The following is a 22400-nucleotide window of genomic DNA, read 5'->3' on the forward strand; positions in this document are numbered from 1 at the left end:
GAAGCACTGTGCCTTCGTGGCAAAGGACTGGCCTGGAGCCTTGTGGAAAGTGAGCATTTTAAGTATTGGTGTCATCACTAACCATGACCTTGATAATGGCACCTACTGATGTTTGGGTGTCTGTGGTGCAACAGTCAGTGTGCACACACAGATCAGTCAAATGTCTGAGTCAACTATGTGCTTGCCAACATCAGGAGGCACCGGGCTCTTATGAAACCTATATTGCAGTGTTTAGGGTGGATCTTGAGGGAGACCGATGACAATGACAACCTTGTCTTCCAATGTACCCCATGAATGCTAAGAAAGGATCTAGAAATGCTTCGTCTCCTGGACACCTTGCAGTAATCTCTTAAGACAAACACTTGATTCTCAGCTTAGATATGTCCCTAACCTGCCTTAATTCCCCAACCTAATTTTTTTTCTTTTTACATTATGTATTTATGTATTGTGTGTGTGTGTGTGTGTGTGTGTGTGTGTGTGTGTGAAAGTGTGGTAGGGATCTGGCTCCCTTTTTCTGGGACACCTGCCTCTGTTGCTTGGCTTTCTCTTCCCCAGCCCCCACAGGGCACTTTGGATTCAAAGTCAACAATGAGGAAGTAATTCTGAGTCCAGAAGCACCATAAAAATTAGAAACTACAGATTAAGTGTTTCTCCCAGGCACTTTGCCCAGCATCTCCTGGGAGTGCTCTAGTCCTTGAGATTGATGCCCCATTAGAAACACAAGCAGATGTTTCCTGAATTCATAGGGATAGCGAGGCCCAGGGTCTACTGGCTACCTTGGTTGGCTGTCTTGAAGGCTGAAATGGTCACTCTGTTGACACTTGAAGAACAACTATACCCTGGTGCTAACTGCAAAAGAGTTTGACAATAAATGTCCAGATACAATTCAGTAGGTCTTGAGAGGGAGAGCATATCTGCACATTCAGAATTAAAAATAGATGCAGAAGATTGCTTGGGTCTAACTTGCTGGATAACTCAGCTAAAGGATGAAACCAGGTTCATTTGCTGGAAGAGCTGACATATTTGCATGTGGAATTAATCTGTGTGTGTCATGTCTTCTAGAAGGTGCCTATTTTTCAGTCCTTCTTTTTTCTTCCTGTGTGTATCTTCCCTCTCATTCTTGTAAAGCTGTTCCATCTTCACATACCAAATGCCCTCTGAGAAATCATTACTGTTCTCTGATATTTTATTGACCTTGTCCTCTACAGCAGGCATTGTGCTGAAAGCAGAGATGAATGAGAGTGATACCATTTCTGCCTTTGGGAAATGTTTATTTATCTCAAGGCCAGGATCAGCTTTGTCACAAACCATTCAAGGACCAGCATTTGGAAACTGCTGTGTTTAGGCTATTTACAAGTTTACTTTATCAAACAAAGATAAGTGATATCCTTTTGAGATAATTTATAGAGGAATCACACAGGAAAGAGGGTCACATTCCAGCCCCCAACCCAAGGGCAAGCCAATGCTTCTATCACTTCTAATATTTATCCCGGGCATGGAGCCATGCCAGAAGACTGCTTTTTCCTTCATGGCCTTGACTTGACTTGATGGTCTAAAATGTGACGTGTTTTCTACCTCTATCCTAGAGGCCGGAGAGAGCAGCTCATGTGCCTTCAGAAGTGGGGCTCACTCGAGAGGAACCTCACTTCCCAAGCCTTCCATATCCATCTTTACTGCATTTCCCTTGCCAGCATCATAGCTAAATATGTCTTCTGCTTCTTAGATGGGGGCTCTGTGCTTGTATCTATGTTTGTGCCTTTTGTCTAACTACGTCACTAGATTCTAAACCCATCAAGGGAAGTTACCCACCAGACTCTATACCTAGCTAATGCCCTGACAATATCTGTACCCTGATGGATTAGAAGTAGCATTCTCCTGTTACTGCTTGGAACTGCGAGTAAATAAAGGTCTTCATGCCTTGCTCAGTGTCTGCTGCTGGGCTTTTAGCAATGACTTAGAAAGGGTTTTAGTCTGCATCCCAAAAGTGTGCACATGAACAGACTTAAAAACTGTGTATTTAATATAAAGGAGACTTCTCAAGCAAATAATTATGGATATAATGAGCACAAGACAGGAAAGTGTTTTGGTTGCTAGGAAATACAGTTTATTAGGATAGGCACAAGTCCAGCTTAAAGACGTGTCCACCCTACACATGCAGGGATGGACAGACATTGCCATCCCCAAAGGAGAGCTCCTTGGTGAAACTCCAGTGTGACTGGATAATGAGTGTCATTGAATTGCTGCTGCTAATGATTTTTGCTTCACCTGTAGGCATCAAACCCTGGTCCAACATCATGGAAATCCTGGAAGAAAAAGATGGAGTTGACACGGAGCTGTTGGTTTATGCGATGACTCTAGTAAACAAGGTTGGTTGATGTGTGCTCTAGGTTGAATTGTTACCCCTTCAAAAATAGGTATGAAAGCCTTAAACCCCAGTACCTATGAAGAGGGTCTTTGCAGATATAACTTAGGTATTAGGACAACTCTAACCAAATATGACTGATGGCCTTACAGGAGGAAGAGAGAGCGAAAGAGGCAGAGAGAGACAGAGACACAGAGAGAGAGAGACACACACACACACACAGAGAGAGAGAGAGAGAGAGAGAGAGAGAGAGAGAGAGACACACACACAGAGAGAGAGAGAGAGAGAGAGAGAGAGAGAGAGAGGAAAAGAAAATATGAATACGTACAGGGAAGATAGCCACGTGAAGACAGAGGCAGAGATTAGAACGGTGCATCTGTGAGCCAAGTAGTACCAAAGTTGACTGATAGCCAGCCTAGAAATAGTCAAGGAAGGATCAGTCCATGGAACTGTTACAGAGAACCTAGTTCTGCTAACCCCTTGGTTTCAGACCATGAAGTTCTGGCATGTTAAGACACCTAGCTCATGGTAGCAAGTTGCACCAGCTGTAGGAGACTAATACCACGTGAAAATGTTAAATTGTTCCTCATGAGCCCCAGCTTTGTTATTGGAAGGCAATAGCAAGAAATGTAAGAAGATGTTTCCTGCCGAGTCTCACCTGTAATGACATTTCCCCGTTAGAATTAGCAACTTGACCTAGAAGAAGTCAGGAAGATGCAAGACTTCTTCTAGGTCAAGAATTCAGACTCTGTGGAATTCAGACTCTGAGACTGTAGCAGACAGCAGGGAAGAGGTGGGGAACAGAGTGTGTGGCTCTCTGTCATCTGTAGAAATCTTGGTGCTGGAAAGTCTGTTGGCCAGATACCCATAGGCAGTGCTCTTCAAACGGCGCTTGTCTGTGTCTGTGTCCGTGAGAGAGGAAGGGCTGCTGCAGGAACTGTGGCCTGAGTGAGATCCAAACAGTGGGGAGACTGGCTCACCTAAACAAATCTATTTGGAAATAGTTGGAAGTAGCAAGGGGTGGCAATGTGGGGTAGATATGTGATGGGAAGACACCAAAGGCACAATTTCAGAGGCTGAGGTTAGGACACCTTCAGAGGAAAGGAAGCCACATGTAAGCCACTTTGAAACAAAGGCCATTGGTAAGGGGACTTTAGTTGGTGTTAGCTCATTGGTGGAGGCAGCTCTCCTTAGACAAGGGTTACGGCATAAACAGCCTCTCTGGAGTTCTGTGGATAATTCTTAACCTGGGCATACTTACATAAGTGACCCTGCAGTGTGGCACAGACTGTCCATTTGCCTTGGATTGGACATAAATGACTCCATTTTGATACTGACAACTTTTTGTTTTATTTCAAGTTTACTTCGATTTTAACACCAGCAAAAGATTGCAAAGAAACTATTTAAATATATTACTGAATAAAATCATCAAGGGTCTTGTTCGTAAAATGAAAATCTCAAAGCTATAGGCAGATGACAAACTAGAAAGCTATTGGCCAAAAAAAAAAAAAACAACAAACCCCACAATATCCTGAATATATTAATAAAGTAAAAAAAAGGGGGGGTAAGGAGAGAATGAAAGTCCTTTCTTTAGTCAACCGTGAATGCACAGTAAAACAAAAAGACATTCTCCCAGGCCACATGACTGCCACCAGGGGTAGACCTGGGCCCTGTAGCCCTGACAAGTGAAGCTCGGCCACCTGTCCTTGAAATACCAGCTCAAGAATCAAGTCTGTGAAAAGCAGAGAAGCAAAAGTTAGTTAATGTGGCCACATTGGGAAGAGGAGCCAATAAAGAGGTCAGTGGTCGATTCTGGGCTAGTAACGTGAAGTTAAGGTTTAAACCATGGGCAAGACCTCTGCATTGCTGGGCAGGGTGTGGTCATTGGTGCATCATGGTCAGGGCTCTTGCGAGCCATCACTGCCATGGGAAGTCTCTGAAGGCACCTGAGCTTCAGCTTTTCTCTTCCTCAAGCTTAAGATTCCTGTAGAGTTTAAAATTCCTTGGGTGTCATTGTCAGATGGCTAAAGAGAAGGACACGGTGTCCCCCTTTAGGATAGTCTTACCTCTACCATGACAGTCACAGTTCTTGCTGCTTCTAAAAAAAAAAGAAAGAAAGAAAGAAAAGAAAAGAAAAGAATTTCCAGCAGTTTCTCCCTATATAGTCCTGGCTAAAACTTAAAGTGTAGAACAGGCTGGTCTTGAACTCATACTGATGCCCCATCTCTGTCTCAGCTTCCTGAGTGTTAAGATTAAGGGTGTGCGCCTTGTGTGAGCAGGTACCCTCAGAGACCATCTCTCCAGGCCCCTGCATTTGTTTCTTTGATTTTAAGATTTTTTTTTTGTGTGTGTATATGGGAGTTTTGTCTACGTGTCTGTTTGTCTGTGCAGCATGTGTGTGCCTGCTGCCCAGAGAGAGTAGAAAGGTTGGCCTTTGGAATTGGAGGTACAGATGTTTGTGAGTGACCACATGGGTGCCGGGAATTGAACCCAGGTTCTCTAGAAATGATCTTAACTGTGTGACGCCTCTCCAACCCTTGTATTTACTTATTAATGAAGTATTTGCTGCTGAGTGCAGAGCTAACTTACATGCTTGTGACAGGAGACAGCCACACTTTGGGTGAATAATCCTAAGAACTCTTATTTTCAAGTCTGTTCATTAGTTTTCTTTGCTGTGTGATTTGAAGCATGTGTTTGAGGATGAAGCTTCTCTTTCCTGTCCTTTACAGCCACTGGCCTTGCTCTGCAGAACTCTGAATTCAGCGAAAAAGAACATTCCCTCTTGCTCAGTGTTGTATGCTGTAGTTTTATCTTTCTCATTGGCAGAGACTGTAGTCACTTTCCTTACCGTGGCATCAGCACAAGGGCACTCTGTAGTCAGCCGCTGACAACACTCATCCTCTGCTGGACATGGTGTGGCACAAACCAGAGACTCTTCGCTTGTTCCTTCTTTTCTGGCTCTTCTGCTGTCTGCTCACAAAGGACAGTTCTCACCTTGAAGGGATATGAGTTTATTCTAGTCACAGATTTGAGTGACAGCTCTGGAAACAGGGACGTAGACTAATTCAGATTCCATGTCCCAAGGTGGATGTAGCTTCATGAAGCTTTATAGTTTTTAAAACAAAGAAAGTCATTAATAAAGGCAAGTTTAAAATGTATTGTTGGACGCACAGAAGGTGGTTACGGCGGGATGGGGAAAGCGCTCCACAGGCTACAGGTGCTAGCTCATGGCAACCTTAGCCTTTTGAGTTGGTGGGAGTTAGGTGATGGTTAAGTTAATAGATTTCAAAAGGGTTTTGCCTATTAGTCAGTTTTTGTCTATTAGTGTATTTATTAGTTCTGAGAAAGAGGTGGGGAAGGAGCAGCTATAGGTGGGGTAAAGCTAGCCAGTATAAGGTAATGGGCCTCTGGACCTGCAACCTTTCCATCCTCCCACGTCACTGCAGCTGCCCTTCTACACAGACACAGCCACCCCTCCACACCACTGCAGCTGGAATAAGCCACCTGTCTATGCAGGCACAGCTTCCCCCCTAGGAATTCTTGTTGAAATGCCTCATCTATGCCCATCCTGATTAGTTTTTAATATCAATTTGATATAAGATGAGTCACCTGGAAAGAGAAAATCTCAAATGAAGAATTTCCTTGATCAAATTGGCCTATGACCATGTCTGTAAGGGAATTATCTCTACTGATGATGGATGTGAGAGGGCCCAGCCCGCTATGGGCAGCACCATCCCCAGGCAATTGGGCTTAAGCTATGAATCAAGAAAGCCAAACGCGTGCGAGAGGACAGGCTGCCAGGCAGAGTTCCTCCGTGTTCTGCTTCAGTTCCTACTTAGATTCCTGTCCCAGGTTGCCTCAGTGACGGACTGTGACCTGGAAGTGTAAACCAAATGGGTCCTTTCCAACCCTAAGCTGCTTTTGGTCAGTGTTTTATTAGAGCAAGAGACAAGCCAACTAGAACAATGGCTGGTCTTACACGTGGAAAAGGCTCTGGAGAGGTCATTCCAGACAGATACAGCCATTCCTGGAAAAGCCCACAGCCCACTCAAGGGTTCATTTTGCTTTATGAATTGCAGTCATGTTTACGGCTCCAGTGAGTCAAATGCATCAAGCTACCAAACAGAGCAGCAAACTGGAATGTTAATGCGAGTATGTAATAAACAAAAACAAAAATAAAAAGCACCAGATCCTAAAGTCTGGGAAATTCTATTGCAAGTTGGGTGGTTTCTAACCAGAATCAATCTTAGCAAAATAAATGGTGGTATAATAACATGAATTTAAAAACTGACATTTTCATAATTTAAAAAAGGCAGTAAACCCTAGCCTGCCTTGGATTCTGAGACCAGAGTGGCGTTGTTGTTGTTGTTGTTGTTGTTGTCTACCAGAGACATCAAGCAGAACCTCTACCTTTCTGCATCCCTATCCAAGTCTTGAAAAGAATTGAGGGAAAGAAATGTCAAAAAGAGACAGAAACCTCCTCTACCATAGCCGAAACCCTCCTGGGTAGAGCCCTTGCTTGGAATAGGGTCTCATGTAGGAGTCATCTCATAGACTAAGATGAGGTAGATGGGGGAAGCAATGGTAGGACCCCAGGGAGCTCTGAGAAGAGGCATTGCTTCATTAGGACCTAAGGCTAGTTAATCATGTGGAATTCAGGGTAAGTAGATAACTGTTTTAAACATTTAATTTTATTTCTTTATACATTAGATGGATCTTTCTTAACCCCCATCCATAACCCTTGGCAACCACTAATTATCAATGTACTATTATCAATCATGTCTTTCAGGGTCAAATGGAATCTTGTAGCACGTAACCCTTTGAGGCTGGCTTTCCTCTCTGTATAAAACTCACTCGGGTCTGTTATTGTCGATGTTAATGACGCGCTCCCTTTGGGGAGTATATATGATTGTGCTGCACAGGTACACCCCAGTATATTCACCCATCTGTCTTTGAGGGAGACTAGGGTTCTCTAACTTACCCATTTGCTTGTGGAAGAGGTTGAAGGTCACAGTTCTTGACTTCCACGGGTGATACCTGGGAGAGTGTGGAGCATGGACTTTACCACGCTGGTTTGATCCCGTGTGAAGGTTTTAATCCTCTGAAACCCAAGGAGGGACAAATTTCTTTGAAGACAGAGTTTGGTCTCTGATTAATGCCAGTAAAGAATTGTTAGTGACAGATCCGGGCAAGACAAAACTCTGAAAGAAACGGAGGTCAGGAATGCCAGATGTGAGGCAGCTGTGGGGCGTTCCCAGCCTCAGGAAACTCACGCCTCCAGCACTTTCTGGCAAGGTCATGTCTTTGCCAGCTGTAGGTGTCCAACGGTGATCAAGCAGGGGAACTGGGAAAGGCCCAGGTGGGAATGCGGTGAGGGTAGCTGAGCAAATTAGAGTGGCAGCCTGGAAAAGTTGACTTTTTGTCTAGGATGTAGGACCTTCCTGCACAGAGGAAAATGCCACAGTCCCATTGCAGCCTGCGTGAATACCGGAGGGCCACAGGTTCAACTCTAACTCACAGTTTTCATGGTGGGGTTGAAAATGGCTACTTGCAACTTCAGTTCTGTTCCTGCTATTTGGCAAAGGTCTCAGTGACTGTTTATTATAGAGAGCTGGCTGTCTCATTATTTAAAAGCTGGCTCTCTAAACAAGGGAATTAGATATAGAATTCCAGCTTAGTCCCCAGGGTTTTTAAGTGAAAAAGAAACTATGGGGATGGGGAGATGGTTCAGTCAGTAAAGTGCCTGCCTTAAGGACAGAAGGACTTGAGGACCTGAGTGTAGGTCCCTAGCACCCATGCAAAGCACCCAGGTTGGTATGTGTGAGCTAGGTGAATCCCTGAAGCTCATTGGTCAGCTAGCCTCGCTGAAATAGTGAGTTTCTACCTCAGTGAGACTCCCTATCTTAAAGGTTATGATCAAAAGTCATTGAAGAAAACAATGGAGCAAAAAATCCTCTGACCTACACACACACACACACACACACACACACACACACACACACACCACTGCCTGTTGATGCCAGATATGGAAATGGAAGGTGGGGGAGTGGAGGGATAGAGTGGAGGCCAACTAGCCTGCCTTCTTTGAGTTGCCTGCTCTATGGTCATTACGTAGTTTGGGGGATCCAGTTACCCTCTATGCTCCTGCCTAGCATTGCCACCCCTCCTGTTTTGTCCTTTAATAAATGTTACAGTTTTCCTGGAAACCAGGGGGTGAGCTTGTGGTGACAATAAGAGTCTCTGAGTGCATGCCAGGTGGGGTGGTGTTGGTGGCAGCGGCGGTGGCATTGGCCTAGTTATTGGTCGTTCTCAGGTAAAGTCCAGTTGACCACCACTGTGGCAGACACAGGTGTCTGCTGTCCACATGTATGAGTATCTCTTGTAGCTTCCAAGTCACAACCTCCTGTTTTGGACCCTTTTTGGGTCTCTTGAGTGATCAAGATGATCACGTCTCTGACCTCAGTCATTGTGAGTTGTATCCTCTTTGATCAGCATAAAAAGCTAAAAGCCGTTGTTTAGTGTACAAATAAAGACAATCTTTCTACCATTGGCAGAGGTTGTCAGAGAAATCGGGGCCATGAGGTGATCTATGCAAGTGTCTGTCAGTGTCTTCTGAAGCAAACTAACATGTTGAAAATAAATTTCAAATCCATGTGGTCTTCTTAGAAATCCAAAGGCAGGGAAATAAATAGGGGCCAAAGAGCAGGGCCTGGATTCCAGGCTGGAATAACCTGTGTGGAGGCTGGGCTGGTGGCCCTGAGAGGGGCTTCCCCACAGTCTACAGTAATTTCTGGTCCCTCTCCTCCCTGAGCCTTCATCTCCCTGGCATGTAAGATGTGGGGCTCGCACTAGCTCTCCAGGCTTCTTGTGTTCTGAGAGGACCCTTGTTGAAATAAGGAGCGGTGGGCTGCGTCCCCGGCACCTGGCCGTCCCCACGGCTAGCTTTACCCGAAATAATTACACGGAAACTGTATTCTTTTAAACACCGCTTAGCCCATTTCTATCTAGCCTCTTCTAGGCTAGCTCTCGCACCTGGACTAGCCCATTTCTAATAATCTGCTGTAGTCCACGAACTGGCTTACCAGGAATGATTTTAACCTGCGTCTGTCTGGAGTGTGAGAATCATGGCGACTCCCTGACTCAGCTTCTTTCTCCCAGCATTCCGTTCTGTTTACTCTGCCTACCTAAGGGTGGGCCTATCAAATGGGCCTAGCAGTTTCTTTATTGCTTAACCAATGAAATCAACAGATTGATATATGACACTCCCACATCAGACCCTGCTGAGATTATCCTCTGGTACGAGAGGTAGAACTCAGAAAAGTCTGCTGCTTTCTCCCCACCCCTCTCTGTCTTATTGGCTCTTGGTTGCTGCTTTGAAATTTCTCATGTTTCCCAAAGTTTCACAGAGCAAAGAGAGGCCCTGCTGAACTTCAATGGGAGAGAATCATCAAATTATAACCCACACTGTTCCATTGATTATAACTGAAACGTCAAACCTAGAAGCACGTTAACTTTCTTCTGGCACGTGACAAATCCCACACGCTAGGTCACTTGGAGCAATGAAGGCACGCTGCTCCTCTCACAGTTTCCAAGGGGCAGGCGTTCAGACAGGTCCTTGCTGGGTTGTCTGCACAAAGTCTTCCAAGGCTACAGTCAAGATCTGGCCAGGATGGACTCTGGCAGCCTTTTGTGGTTGTCTGCTGGACTCCTTTCCAGACAGCTGTTCAGCTCATTGTGTCTTGCTCTTTTCTTCCAAACCAGCCTGAGCTCAGGGGAGACCTACGCCTTCTTTTAAAGGCTTTGCCCACTTACCACGGGGGATTATGTGATTTGGAACCTTGACAACACCTGCTAAATCCCTTCTCCTAGCTAGCCTAATGAGTGTCACAACTCACCCACAGGAGTTCCCAGCCCCCACTAGGTTGCAGGTTGCCCCCAGGGGCAAGAATCCTGAGTTCACCTTGCTGGCTTCCAGGAGATTTCCTCATTGAATGAACTTGTCATGTGTCTTGCGCTGTTGTGGGTTGTTAGAACTGAGACCACTGGACCCTATGAACATGTCTTCATTGCCTTGTGATGTTCCCCTAAGATATGGCTGTATCCTTTTCTTCTCTTGCAGACATTGGCAGGACTGCCCGACCAAGACACCTTCTATGATGTGGTAGACTGCTTGGAGGAGCTGGGCATCGCCGCTGTGTCCCAGAGACACTTGAACAAGAAAGGGACAGACTTGGACTTGCTGGAGCAGTTTAATATCTATGAGGTAACAAATGCGCCATTTCTAAGTCATCCACAGCATCAGAAAAGGTCAAAGGATGATGTCACATGTCCTCCAGGCCCAGGTTCTAAGTGTGGTACAAGGGGCTTCCACACCATGAGAAATTTTCTAGAAATGCAAGGTTTCAGATCCTACTCTGTCCTCCTGAATCAGGAACTCAAGAGTGGGACCAGAAATCTTGCCCTAACAAACCTTCCAGGAGACCCCAGTATGTGTTCAAGCTTACGAACCTTCGACACAGAGAAAACTCAGAGCTATTCTGTTTTGAAGAACATGTGCTCTGTTGTCAGGACCTCTACTCAAGGAGAAATCAGGTGGAGAGGCAGGATCAGGGAGGAGGAAGGGGAGGAAGGGAGGGGCTGAAGGAGAAAGCAAGGGGGAGGACAGTGCGAAGTGGAAATTCATAGGGTATTTTTTAGAAAAACCTCATCCCCCATGTTAAAGACAGAGTTTCATGTAGCCCAGGCTAGCCTCAGATTCCACATGAGGCCAGGGTGACCTTTAATACCAAAAATATCCTGCTGGCTTCACTTCCCAAGTGCTAGAATTGCAGGCGCATGCCCATTCCTGGGACAGAAGACAGTGCTTTAATGACGCTGCCCAGCATGTGCTCTCTTCTGGGCTTTCTCTTGCCTTATTGGAGTGCTTTTCTCTTTGCTCCGGTATGTCACAAGGAAAGAAAAATCAAAATTGAACATCAAATTCCACTGTTTGTCTTTGTACCATGTGACATTATTTAAAACACAAATATGACAGTATTTTGTAGGCAGAGTTGTCAAAAGTTCCTGGCTCCTATTTGGAAGCTGCCATTTGCAAACATGGTTAGTCATACCAGGACAGAGGAAACAGTATTAGAATCATCCATTTCTCTTTTGTGTCTGGGTAAGTGAGTGCCCTACCAGCACTCTGTCCCCAGCTTTCCTGTCAGTCATTAATAAAAGGATGGGTAGGGAAGGAATCCTGAGCTGCTCTGTCTCCATGTTGTTCTGTGCTGTAGAAGGAGCTGCAGGCAGGCCTGCTTTTCGTCCCGCCCAGCTCCTGCACGGCTAGCTTAGCCCCAGAATAATTACACAGAAACTGTATTTATTTAAACACTGCCTGGCCCGTCATCTGTAGCCTCTTATTGGCTAATTCTCATATCTTGCTTTAACCCGTATCTAATAATCTGTGTAGCACCATGAAGTGATGGCTTACCGGGAAGATTCTAACCTATGTCCATCTTGGACAGGAGCTTCATGTGTCTGTCCTGGAGAGGGGAGGTATGGCGTCTGCCTTACTTCCCTTCTTTCCAGAATTTTGTTCTGTCTTCCCTGCCTACCTATGTTCTGACCTATCAGGCCAAGCAGTTTTCTTTATTAATTAACCAATGAAAGCAACAGATAGAAGACCCACCTACATCACTGTGCAATGGGTCAGCATATGTGATTGGCTAATCCTGCAAAGTAGCAGGGATGGGAAGGATGCATGAGAGCTCCCCTCTGTGTCCATCTTCAGGGAAGCAAAGCTCTCGGGGTTGCTCAGTGGTGGGTATTGCTGCCTCCCATTTCACGGTTAAGTTAGGCTTGACATGGCACTGGTCTCCACTGATGCCTTTGGTGGTTCAGCTATACCCAACTTCCCTGTATCTTATATGTGGAAATTGGGTCATTTGAGGAAGCTTTCTTTACTTTCTTCTCCACTTTATGTGGGTTTCTTTTCCCTACTCTCCAGTTGGCAAACTCCTTAAGTATCATCTCCATGAAGTCTTGCTCCCCATTCCCACTGTTCATAAGCGAATGTCTCTGCAGCTCTGTCCAGCAGTTCTCATGACAACCCTGTCTGTCTGTCACTTTGAGCTACACTGAGTCCTGTGTCTCCTGCCTCTTTCTAATGCCAGGGCCTAGCACAGCTGCCTAGAGTTTATTAAAGGCTTGGATGCCTCCCTCTTGTGAGCATCACACATGTGGATACTAGTGTCTCCAGGCATGGTTTATTCTGATGCCCGAGCAATAACTCAGGGTGACAACCCCATGCTTTAGGTAGCAGACAGAATCTGGATCCTCATTCCAGTCTGAAAGTTAATGCATTCTAGAAAACATTTACTGACATAGGCAGCCAATTTTAAATATGTGCATGGAGAGCTAGAAGAATCAACATGCAGAGCCAATACTTTCCTCAAAAAGACTTTGAACTTCTCAAGTGCCTGCAGAAAGCTCGGGTAGACTTCTTGGGTGCTTCCTTATGGGGCAGGATGTCTGGTGGCCATATGTCTCGGGCTTTCTGGGACAGGCCTTGTTTTGTGTAATTTAATTCCATTTCAGAAAGGTGATTTGATCCATGTTTAATTAAATTCGTTGAAATTTCTTAGCCACATGTGATTTTTCAAATACATAAATGGCCAAAATAAAAAAAATCTTTTGTCAGATCAGATGTGTTAACTTTTGGTTCTAAAAATGTTCTTTCTCTATGGGGAAAGACATCTTGCTGCTGGAGACTTCCAGCTAAGAAATAGCTGTTACTTTTAAAACTTGTTTACTAATGGTTTCCCTTCCCTGAGAGCTTTCCATCTCATCGGTGATTAAAAATGTGTATCAGTTATCTTTTGCCGTGTCCCCAACACACCATAAACAACTGGTCTAAAAAACTTCACTGATCTTGGTTCTTGGAATCAGGAATTTGGCCTGGCTCAACTAAGATGCTTTTAGGTGGTTCAGCTACCTGGTGGCCTTACTGGGCCTGAAAGGTCTCATTTAGCCTTGATCATCTGGTTTTCAATTTGATTTGGGCTCTTGTCTAGACCACATGTGATCAGCTAGCTCACTCCCACTTCTTCACAGGATAGCAACATTTGTGAGAAGCAAGACTAGCACAAATACTTCCAGGCTTGGTGTCGTGTTTGCCGATGGTTCACTGGCCAAAGAAAGTCAGTCGCATGGTCACGCCTAACCTCTGTATGGGAGGGGTTGGCACAGAGTAAGGAAGAAAGGAGGTGTGAGTGTCTATGTGGATAGGTTGTGACCCTGACATGCACCTCACCTAAGAGCTGAACTGAACTGTGTAAGCGTGAGACAGCCATGTGGAAAAGGGTCGCATCCATTACTAAGATGGCTGTCCATCATGGGTCACAGTCATATTATGATAAAAACTCAGAAAAAGTTCAGAGGTAGTGGTTTTGAGCCCCATTAAAAATGTTCAAATTGTTCAGAGCAAGTTATACAACTAAGTCTAGACTCAAGGATGACACAGGGTGGCGTCTAAGTCCCTGGAGACCTAACACTGTACAGTCTTCAGTGTAGCTCAATGGTAGAGCATGCGCATACCATGCACGAGGCCCAGAGCTCCCCTCTAGCGCCTCTCGTCAAATCTTAATATTTGATAATATTAAGATCTTATTATGTTAAGCAGGATAATAATAGTGTGTTTATGGTTTAGCAATCTTTTTAGGGATATATGTTAAACTATTTACAGATGATAATAATCTTAGACATTTCATTGAAAAATTGACCATGGGTTTGAAGGCAAAATGTGACATGTAAATGAGCAAATCTTGATTCTGAACTAACAAGTGTGAGACGACTGTGGGTGACCCGTGGTGGCCGTGGGTGACTGTAGGTGACTGTGGTGACTGTGGGTGATTGTGGGTGGCTGTGGGTGACCATGGGTGACTGTGAGTGACTGTGGGTGGCTCTGAGTGACTGACCATGGGTGACTATGGGTAACTGATGACTGTGGGTGACCGTGGGTGACTGTGGGTGACTGATGACTGTGGGTGACCGTGGGTGACCGTGGGTGACCGTGGGTGACCGTGGGTGAACGTGGGTGACTGTGGGTGACCGTGGGTGACCGTGGGTGACTGTGGGTGACTGTGGGTGATTATGGGTGGCTGTGGGTGACCATGGGTGACTGTGAGTGACTGTGGGTGGCTCTGAGTCACTGACCATGGGTGACTATGGGTAACTGATGACTGTGGGTGACCGTGGGTGACCATGGGTGACTGTGGGTGACCGTGGGTGACCATGGGTGACTGTGGGTGACCATGGGTGGCTGTGGGTGACTGTGGGTGCTGTACCATCACACATTCTCTACTCATCCCTGTCTGTTGTATATATCTGAAATTTCCACAGTAAATGAGGCTTAAAATACTGTGAAAAAAATCATAATGAAACCACCCATCTCTGAATATTTACTAAAAAGCACACGAATCAAAGATATCAGCATCTTGTAATAATTGCAGCATAATTTGCTATAGCTCCCCTTCTTGTCTTCTTTACAAAGAGAGGCTTGTTACACAGTCCAGGCTGGCCCTGCCCTTGGAATACTCCTGCCTCACCTCCTTAGTTGCTGGGACTATAAGCTGTACCACCACACCTGGCTACACCCCTCCTCCCCATCTTCCCTCTTCTTCCCCCAGTTCCCTCCTCCTCCCTTCATCCTCCAATCCCTCTGTTCTCTTCCCCCCTCCGTCCTTCTCCTCCCCCTCCATCCTCCCCTTTGTCTTCCTCTTTGGCAAGTGTTTTGTCATGGATCTGAATCTGTGATATTCCCAAATGAATTACACATCACAGTGATGCCTAGATCATTGCCTCTGATTCCTCTCTTCACTAGAACTTTCTGGTCAGTCTCCCCTTTCCTCGACATGGAGCAGTGAAAGTGACTCCCCCCACCCTGCCCCACACACTGCTTCTCGGGAAGGCACTGTGAGAGGAACATCACTCGATCTTTGGACCTTTGGGGTTAGACAAGAAGTTAGGAGTATCTGAACTGTGATTTAGACCTTCTCATATCACTGCAAATGTGTGCTTAATAGAAACAGTCAACAGCTCAGGCCAGGGGAAGTTCAGATGGTCTAAGAGCCTTCTGTCAGAAATGGAGGGAAAAACAGACTGGACACTCTCAGAAGTGCTGCCACTGGGAAGGTGTTCTCATTCCCAAATTTGCCCACACAGCACTGCTTAGGGTTTTAAAGTTTTGATGGCAGACATGACTGGCCAATTATTGAACTTCACTTTTAATGTTTGTGCTTCCAGACGGAACACTTGAGAACAGGAATTTCCAGGGAGACTATGCAGAGATGAGCCTTGGGGAACTCGTCAGTTCTCACCTCAAGCCTTTAACACCATGTTCGGGAATAAATTCTAGGGGCACTAAAATGGCCAAAAGATTTTCAAATATCGTCACTTAGATAGGTCACACGAAATCCATCTTATCTAAATGCTGGGGCTGGAGGAAGTAGGGAATGAAGGGTGGAGATGGATGACCTGTTGTCCATCAGCCGTGTGTCTTGGGGACTGATCTATCTGTCAGGGGAAGAACACAGGTGTGAAAATGTCTGGTGATTGCTTCTGTGGAAGCCACCTCTCCTGTCCTGGAGAACATACAATATGCCCAAATTTAATACATTTTTCTTACTTAGCTCTCTTTCTATACAGATCTCTATACAGATACCCGTTTGATCCATAGAATGCATTGTGACAGGCACGGTGCAATCACAGATTGAACTGACTTCTGGACACACGTAGGGGTCTTTGAGATTGAGTAGAGGCCTTCAATACAGGGAAAACAGCAACAACAAAAAAGCAGTTTTAAATCCACTTATAGGTGACATATAGTCAGTCACAATCCGGACTGGAAAAAAGCTCTCAAGTTTGGCTTGCCTGATACACTCTGCTTTTTCAGGTGGCACTCAGGCATGAGGATGGTGATGAGACAGCTGAGCCACCCCCCAGTGGGCACCGAGACCGGAGGAGAGCCAGCATGTGTTCTGGTGGCAGTGTGGGTGAGCACCAGGGCCTTGACCGCAGAAGGAGCCGTAGACACTCAATCCAGAACATCAAGAGCCCACTGTCAGCTCCCACCAGCCCTTGCTCCCAGTCAGTTCCTGCCTTCAAACCCAGCCAAGTTCGAGATCTCTGTGAAAAGTAAGCTCAACCCCAGTGATGGGGAGGGAATACCACTGGGGAGAGGGAAAGAGAGACTGCGAGTCACATGTACTGACCATGACTCCCTCCCCACTAGATGGTTAGGGTGTCCTGGCCTTGCTTCCTTCCTTTCCTCTACCACTAAACCATTCCTCCCCCAGGGAACTTCCCACTCAATCTGCTCTTGATGGCAAGCATAGATTGGACCTTGCCAAACTCATTTTGTATTTTATAGAATAGCAAAGAGTCCAAAGTACAAAACCATGGCCTAGAAATAAATGGTATGCCACACAGCAATGAGAGACTGGAATGGTTCTTGAGATAATATAGCCTTATTCAGATTGGCTTTAGATATGTGAACATACATATGTAAATTTAAAGATATTTATTTTTATGCAGCACCTACTCATTTGATCATTTAGCCACTCAGTAAACATTTTATTGAGTGTCCAATATAGGTCAGGACCATACAAAGGTATAAAGACACATACACAACAAGAGTATGATCTTTATCTTCATGAACCGTACATCTCAGCTGGGGAAAGAGAATAAGGTAGATGAAAAGAAATATAAGAAGCTTGACTCTACCTCTGGTGGCCTGGAAGGATTGGGGAAAACAGGTGCAACAGAAGGATGGCTGGGCTTCACAGTCCTGAGACAGCTGCTCCAGGTGGATGCTGTCTGTTTCTGAACCACAGAGCTTGACCATCCATCCCATTCATGGTGGTGCGGTAGGATGCATATCATGCTCCCATCAGTATCAGTAACAAAGGTTCCACCATTCTCTCTCAGCCTGGAAATATTTCTGGGAGTCAAATTTAGCTTACCTAGCTACATGGTGATGGAGAAAATAACTCAGCGTACATCAGGCCACCTTTAGAAAGTCAATCATCAAGAATATTTGGGTTTCCCCAGCCTCCATCGCAGAGAGAATAACCCAGCATCTCCATCATCAAGGCACAGCTCAAGCAGTCTGGTGCAGATGTACCTGTTAACCAGGAAGTGGGAGTGGTCCTGGTTTGAGAGTCATGTGCAGCATGCATGGTCTCTTTCTGTGTTATGGCCCTAGACATGGTCCTGTTTCTGAGTTCGTGTGACCAGCTCTACTCTAGTGAAAACCCCTAACTTCTGAAAAGATTAAAATAAGAAAGCTGCTAGCTAGGGGCTGTGCTGGGAGAAGGCTTCAGGTACAGTGTGGTTCAGCCCTGGGTAAGTTTCTTCAAGATCCTGGATCACAAAATACACAGCCCCTAGCTAGCAGCTTGAGGAATTGACTCAGAGGAGGTCGAGGAAAATGTACACAGTAATTGAATACTGTTTAAAAACCAATGGAGATGCTGAAGGCAGGGGTGCGGTGAGCCTCGTTGGCCCCACTGGTTCTTCACTGTCTGATTCTGTGCTTGTTTCTGGTCTCTTCATTTCTCTTCTGCTTTTAAAAGGTCCTTATGTTGTGTACTTGAGTAACAGCATCTTCTGATACACTAGCAAAGATGACAGCAGTTCGGGGGGACTGTCCTGAGAACAGTTCATTATCTCCAAGTTCTGAGCTCAGCAGGAATTCAATCTGGGATGGGGAGAAGATGAAGAGATGCTACTCTAAACAATGCTTGCTTTGTTCTTTTCAAACGCGATGCAATTTTCATTGTGCTGAAGCTATTGCTTTAATGTAAATTTTGTAGTGTTTGGGGAAAGTGTTTTCCAGTTTGTAAAGATAGAAAACACTGAAAAGAGCTGGGATGTAGCTCAGCATGGAGTGCTTGCCTAGCACACATGGTGAGGCCCTGAGTTTGATCCTTAGCATTGCAAAAATAAGCAAATGAATGTAAATTAAAAATATAAACCTAAAAAGAGAAGACATCCAACAACCTTGTAACTTTAAAATGATTTTGTTCATAAAGCCTGTTGGAGAGAGGCTGGGTGGCATCACCATGGTGCAGTTCTCCTCAAGACAAGACTGCAATGGGGGAAAGGATGGCAAAGAAAGGGATGGGGGAATGGTCCTGTGTGCTTAGCAATGTCCCCTGCTCAACATCTGTGACTTAAACTATACTTCAGACTCAAGCAGCTGTTAGGATCCATTTTTTGGAGGCCTGGGAAGCAATGCCTGTGAACTCCCTGGACATACTTGGTGCTCGTCTGTAGCAAGGTTCCTGTGGGTGCCACATAGGAGGAGGACTCGGAGGCTGGATTTTATCCTTCTGTGACACAAGTCGTACCAACCCTCTAGCAAAGATGGGAGAGTGTGAGAGGGCAGAAAGGAAGTCGTGTGGGAAATGTGCGTGGAACTCCTTGCTCATTTCATTTGAGTTCAGTTCTAGAAAAGACCCTCTTGTACAGGAGGGCAGGAGAGGTGCCAGACAGCAGGTAGGGTGGGCTTTGCGGTGAATAGCAGGAGTAAGGGATGGGCTGAGCCAGGAGTTAAGCTCAAATCTTGACTCAGTGCTCAAAACTACTTCCCACCTTCCCACTCTTAAACATATTCACTGAACAAGACTTAACACGTCAGACTTTTTAGGAAAGAGAATTGGTTGGCATACTATATGGACATCATCTTTACTGAGGTAAATATAAATATTCAAGAATTGAAAAGGACACCATGTCACATACCACAAACATGTATGCTTCCTTGCACATGTAACCCTGCCAGATTGTTACTACCATTTTAGTGATGTTAGTGCGACCCTGAACCCACATTACTGGGCCATGGCTTCTACACTGGCCCTTGGCCAAAATCAGGTAGAGTTTATTGATCATCTGTCACCTGAAAAATTTTTGTATGATGTGTGTACCATAAAGAATTTCATCTCTGCACTTACTTTTTGCAGACTTGATTATAAGAAGAAAAATTACAGCCTTTTTATTTACTGCTGAGAAAATTATTTGGGGTCATCTAATTAGCAAAAATGAACAACCCCCTCCCCACACACAAACTCCAGCAGTGTATCTGACTCCCATTGCCGCCATTCCCAGGGCTAAAATGTTCTTGAAGTTTGTCTAGCCTGAAGCAGGAACCCAGTGGAGTTCACGTACAGGCTGGGGTTCTTTTCTTCATGAATATCCCATTCTATCCTGTATTCCTGCTTGTTAGAGCAGTCTCTAACCTTAATTTGCGTCCCTAAGCATGCTCCTGTTCAACGAGGTGCTTGCTTTCAACACATAATAGATCTCCATCTGTCCCGTCTTCCAGTGTTTCTGATATGAAATACTGCACAGGACCTAGTGTGCAACTCTGAATTCCACCCCGTTGAGCTACACACAACATTCCACTCTCCAGAGGTAATTCCGAACTTCACTGAGTCAACTGATGCTTGCATGGTACCATCTAGCTCTCAGTCATGTGTGTATTTGAAGGACACGGAAGAGTAAGCTGGTGAATTGTGCACAGTGACAGCTGGCTGGGGAATGGAACATAGAGATTTATGCCATGTACACCAAAGGGCGGTAATGGCGGGTTGTCATGTAAATTTCATAAGTCATGAAATACTAATTTGATGTTTTTCAACTGCTAAAAATGTAAAATATATATTAATGTTCAGATTCTCCAGAACAGATCTTAGGCCAGATTGAGCTCACTGGTTATATTTTACCAACTACTGTTCTGAGGAGACAGACATTTTTAGAGAAATGGAGGGGAAATGGGCTAAAATTGCCAATGAGCATTATGTGAGGAAGAAGGGGGGGAACCCACCATGCCACATGAGATGACTGCGGGGATCTTATAGTTGAGGTTACAACAAGAAAGTAAAAGGAGGCTGTGATGTGGCACAGGCTTGATCCCTGGCATCACATAAGCCAGATGTGGTGGTAGATACTTATAGTCCAGATGTGGTGGTAGATACTTTATAGTCCTGGCACTCAAATAGTAGACAGGAAGATTGAGAGTTCAAGGTCATCATCAGCTACATAGCAAGTCTGAGGGCAGCTTGGGACTTAAGAGATCTTGGGAAGAAAATTCCATGAAGAGATTATGAGGATCTTATTGATCATAAATTCCTATGATGCAGGTGAAGCTGGAGATGGGTGGATGAAAAGTTGGGGTGGGGGTATACAGAGCTTGGTGAGAAGAAAGGGCTAATGACACATGCAGGGAAAACGAGGCCATTAAGGAGGTTACAGCAAGATAAGCTTAGCTCTAGAAACCCCTAGGGAAGAAGGAAGTAGTTCTCAACCAGGGATGGCATTGCCACCCAAGGGACACCTGGGCATGCGTGTTTTTGGTTGTGGCTACTGGTGCTGGGTTGCAGTGGGCATGTGGTAGGACAAATTCGGGAATGTTGTCCCATCGTGCACAGGGCACCCGTCAACTAAAGAGAATTAGTTCTCTGCAATGTGTTGGTGCTGCATCTGGGTCAGCACCTTAGCAGGCTGAGTATTTGGCTGGAATTTTCACCCGCTACTTGGGAGGCTTCCAAGGTTGGGAACAACTGTTGGACAAGATAGCTCTTTTATAAGAACGCAGGATTCTGTACCTGCCTCAAGTTCACATAGCAAACTTTGGATCAAAAGTAACTTCATTCAGAAATTATCACGAATCAGTTAAAATTAGAGTCTGTACATGATATTCCTGGAATAAAGATTTCATTGACATTTTACAACCATCACAGAGACAGCACTTTTTAGCAAGAATGGAGATATGGAATGTCTTACCTGTTACCCGGACTCTCTGGCCTACATAGGTTATAGCAGAATCCTTTTCCTGGTATTGGTTTTATCTCTGTTTAGCAAATTTTTACTCCTCAAATTCTTAGCAAATACACCGAATTTGGTTAAGGACAGGCTTGACTTAATCTAATGAATCAACCAGTAACCAAACACAGCCAGTTCTAATCAGCTTTGAGTCTATCACATTCCAGAATTTTGACATCATGGAATGTGACACCTGCGTGAAACAAACTGGCAAGACAGAAATATATGACAGAGTGGTGCAATCTGAGGCTGGAGCCCGAGATCCTGTGTGGGGTAGGAATCATATGACTCTGTGTGCGCGCAGTCATATGTGTGTGCGCATATACTCAGAGATGTGCAGGTGGAATTGGGGACCAGCATGGAGGGGCAGCTCCGCAAAGTCGCCTTCAGCTGCTGATGTGGTCAACCATTGACCCAGAAGCAAAAGAGTAAATAGAAGAGTTGCTGTGTCCCCGCGTAAGTTAGAAGATGCATAAAGATAGGGATGTGCCTGCTGCATTTGAAATAGAAGTATTCATTCTAATAAATTGCAAAGTCACTAGGATAAAAACACAGGTTGTTGTGTGAGCTTTGGTTGAGGCGATGAAAACAAACATCCCCCTGCCCCAGATAGCACACCAATGACAGGAACAAATAATTCCACCCAAGTATAGCTTAAAGTACCAGTGAGTCTAACTCGTGTAACTTTTAGGAGCCTGGGAAACTTATGGATGGTTACACCACTGAAGGAAAAAAAATCACCCAGCAACCATTAGGTGCCTATTACTGCCTGGTGGATGGTTGTGCATTCAATAAAGCTTTCCAAGTATTGCAGCTGTCAGTATTGCTGAGATGCTCTCTGGTCCCTATGATGCAGCCATGGTCGTGTGTAAGATGCTATGAAGCTGAAATAGTGGATTCAGGCTCTGACCTCATACTCCTACCTCCCTGAAGCAGGTGTGGCCTTGTGAACCCTTTCCCCTACAACAATCAGCTTTATAAATCCTTAAGGGAGGGGTGGGTCTTCATGAGCACCTCTTCCCAGAAACTATTAACTGTCTATGGGACCTCAGAGAGGGATAGAGCCTTGTAAGCTCCTCCCTGCCCATGGTGAAAAATTAATGGGCCTAACTTTCTGCAAGTCTTCTGCTTGTCATCACAAAGTTAATGACCCTGTCATGTCCAAAGGACAGCATTC

The 22400-nt window shown here is 45.2% G+C and overlaps 1 protein-coding gene across 1 annotated transcript in view; it reads left to right on the top strand.

Moving 5' to 3' along the window:
• Positions 1-22400, top strand: part of LOC121441899 (FH1/FH2 domain-containing protein 3-like) — a gene marked incomplete at its 5' end in the record, with an annotated part of 239631 nt that overhangs the window by 96668 nt on the left and 120563 nt on the right. Inside the window, 3 exons of the mRNA XM_041643264.1 lie at positions 2272-2366; positions 10482-10625; positions 16296-16537. Of these exons, the coding sequence (XP_041499198.1) occupies positions 2272-2366; positions 10482-10625; positions 16296-16537 (481 nt within the window). The remainder of the gene's footprint in view (positions 1-2271; positions 2367-10481; positions 10626-16295; positions 16538-22400) is intronic.

The sequence above is a fragment of the Microtus oregoni genome, unplaced genomic scaffold (genome assembly GCF_018167655.1).
Source record: "Microtus oregoni isolate MIOR12 unplaced genomic scaffold, Mior012 000083F_ref0000379, whole genome shotgun sequence".
NCBI classification, from domain to species: Eukaryota; Metazoa; Chordata; class Mammalia; order Rodentia; family Cricetidae; genus Microtus; species Microtus oregoni.